Below are 1,971 nucleotides of genomic sequence, written 5' to 3'. Positions count from 1 at the left end.
ATATGTGTATTTTATGGACCTGACTCCGATAATAAAGCTTCAATTCCATTCAACTCAATAAAACCAACCGGCGTCGAGAGTGAGGACCCGTGCTGCGGCGGCCGACCGTACTCACCCTCGCCCATGCCGAACTTGGCGCTGTGCGCCCAGGTGAAGCTGCGCTCGAAGCCCAGCTGCCGGCACAGCACGTTGGCCAGGTTGAGGTCCACCTCGTCGTCGCACACCGTGCCCCACGCGCCGTTGTAGAAGACCTCCACGCGGCCCTCGTTAGGCCCGCGGTGGGCCGGCCCGGCCAGGCGCACCGTCACCTCCTGGGCCGGCAGAGCCGAGAGCGAGAGCAGGAGCAGCAAGCCGCCGCATAATAGGCGAGCCAACATCCCTGGGGTGGAGGAAGGTGTGGTGGTGGTGGTGGTGGTGGTGGTGGTGGTGGGAGGGTTGGGTAAGGTTAGTTATATGTGTGACGTGGTGTTTAAATCCAAGCAACTCAAGTATCTTTAATTGCGTAATTTTTAAAGGTCCTGATGTGTGATCTTTCTGAACCAGGCAGATCAATATTGTGTTTTGTTTTCCATGTCAAAATACAGTCTGGAGCCCGATTTAAATGTAAGATTAGATTGGCTTACACCACTTAAAATAGAAAGTATATATATAATATACTTTATAGGCCTTTTCTCAGGTGCTACTCTGCACAGGGAATTCCTGTGCAACATAACCAAGACCACAAATATCCAGAATCTAACAAAACTCACATTCCATCCTCTGACAAGACGCATAATTAACAAAAATGATTCCACTTAACCCTAGAGAGACTTTCCACACTCAAGTTGACAGATGCGTTTAAAGGACCATATGGCAGAAATAGAAGGTAGGACGGCTATTAGCAGACTTTCTCCTCAAACCCTGGAAACATTGGCCTTTCCACAAACCCTCAAGCCACACAGCGTGTATTTAGAAAACACACACATAAGCAAATAAACAACACCATCAAATGTTTTCAGACACATTAAGTCAGACATGGGCACTGCTGTTTTTAGCCTGACAAGTAACAGAAACAGCCTGAAGAACCAGTGGAGGGGGGAATGAGAAGGTCATCTTATAGTAGATGTACCGACCTAAGGTTCAACGAAGGGTCAAATACTGGGCCGCAGGGGAAACAGCAAATACAAACCATCTCAAACTACAAAGCCCAACAGAGGAAATCAAAATTTAAAGTGTGTTTGAGGCACAGTCGCTTCAGGGAGACAAGCATATATATTCAGTGAGAAAAGGTGTTTTGAGTGGAAAATTAATTTAGGATGGGACAAGGAGTAAAAAAGGTTGAATAAAAAGATAGGAGCGGGCGAAAGATGACCGTACCTGTTTATGTGTTGATCCGAGCCTATAGGTGGAACTCCTCTTCACTGGGAGCAAAGACTGGAGAAAGCACTGGCGGCAAAGAAGGCAGAGAAGGTCGGTGCTGCTGTCTCTCTATTCTCTTCTTTTCCCTCCCTCTCTCTTTCTGTCACTCCCTCACATCTGCCAATTTATCTGGCCCTCCCATTTCTTCATTTCAAGTAGCTATTTTAAAATTGTGTGGCTTTTGTAACTTTTCTGCCATCGTCGGGGATATCTCAAAGTCAAATCAGTTAAAACGCTTTTGGAAAGAGAATCAAGAAAAGAAAGTGACACACGATGAACAACCAGAAGAGCCAAGCAGTCAAGCACATATTGCAGTGGCTTGATTATAAATACTTAACAAACACCATGAGGTATCTGTATACATTGTCAATAATGAAATTAAATTAGTCTTGCATCCCAGTATCTGGTCCAACCCAGTATCCTAACATATCAACCGCTACATATCAACCCTAACAAATTGTCCTAACATCTGTCCTATATCTATCCTAACATATGATAACATATCAACCGTTACATATGTGTCCTAACATCTATCTTAACATATCTATCCTAACCTATTTGTCCTAACATATC

General features: G+C 45.0%; 1 protein-coding gene across 1 annotated transcript in view; it reads right to left on the bottom strand.

The window, feature by feature from the left end:
• LOC311340284 (lysyl oxidase homolog 4-like) overlaps positions 1–377 on the bottom strand; it is a gene marked incomplete at both ends in the record, with an annotated part of 17,722 nt that extends 17,345 nt beyond the window's left edge. The window contains one exon of the mRNA XM_084465177.1: positions 116–377. Within this exon, the coding sequence (XP_084321303.1) occupies positions 116–377 (262 nt within the window). The remainder of the gene's footprint in view (positions 1–115) is intronic.
• Positions 378–1,971: the final 1,594 nt, after the last annotated feature.

Source organism: Micromesistius poutassou (assembly GCF_964030765.1).
Source record: "Micromesistius poutassou genome assembly, chromosome: 3".
NCBI lineage: Eukaryota > Metazoa > Chordata > Actinopteri > Gadiformes > Gadidae > Micromesistius > Micromesistius poutassou.
Note: the sequence above shows the minus strand (reverse complement) of the source record. Positions and strands in the feature narration are given on the sequence as shown.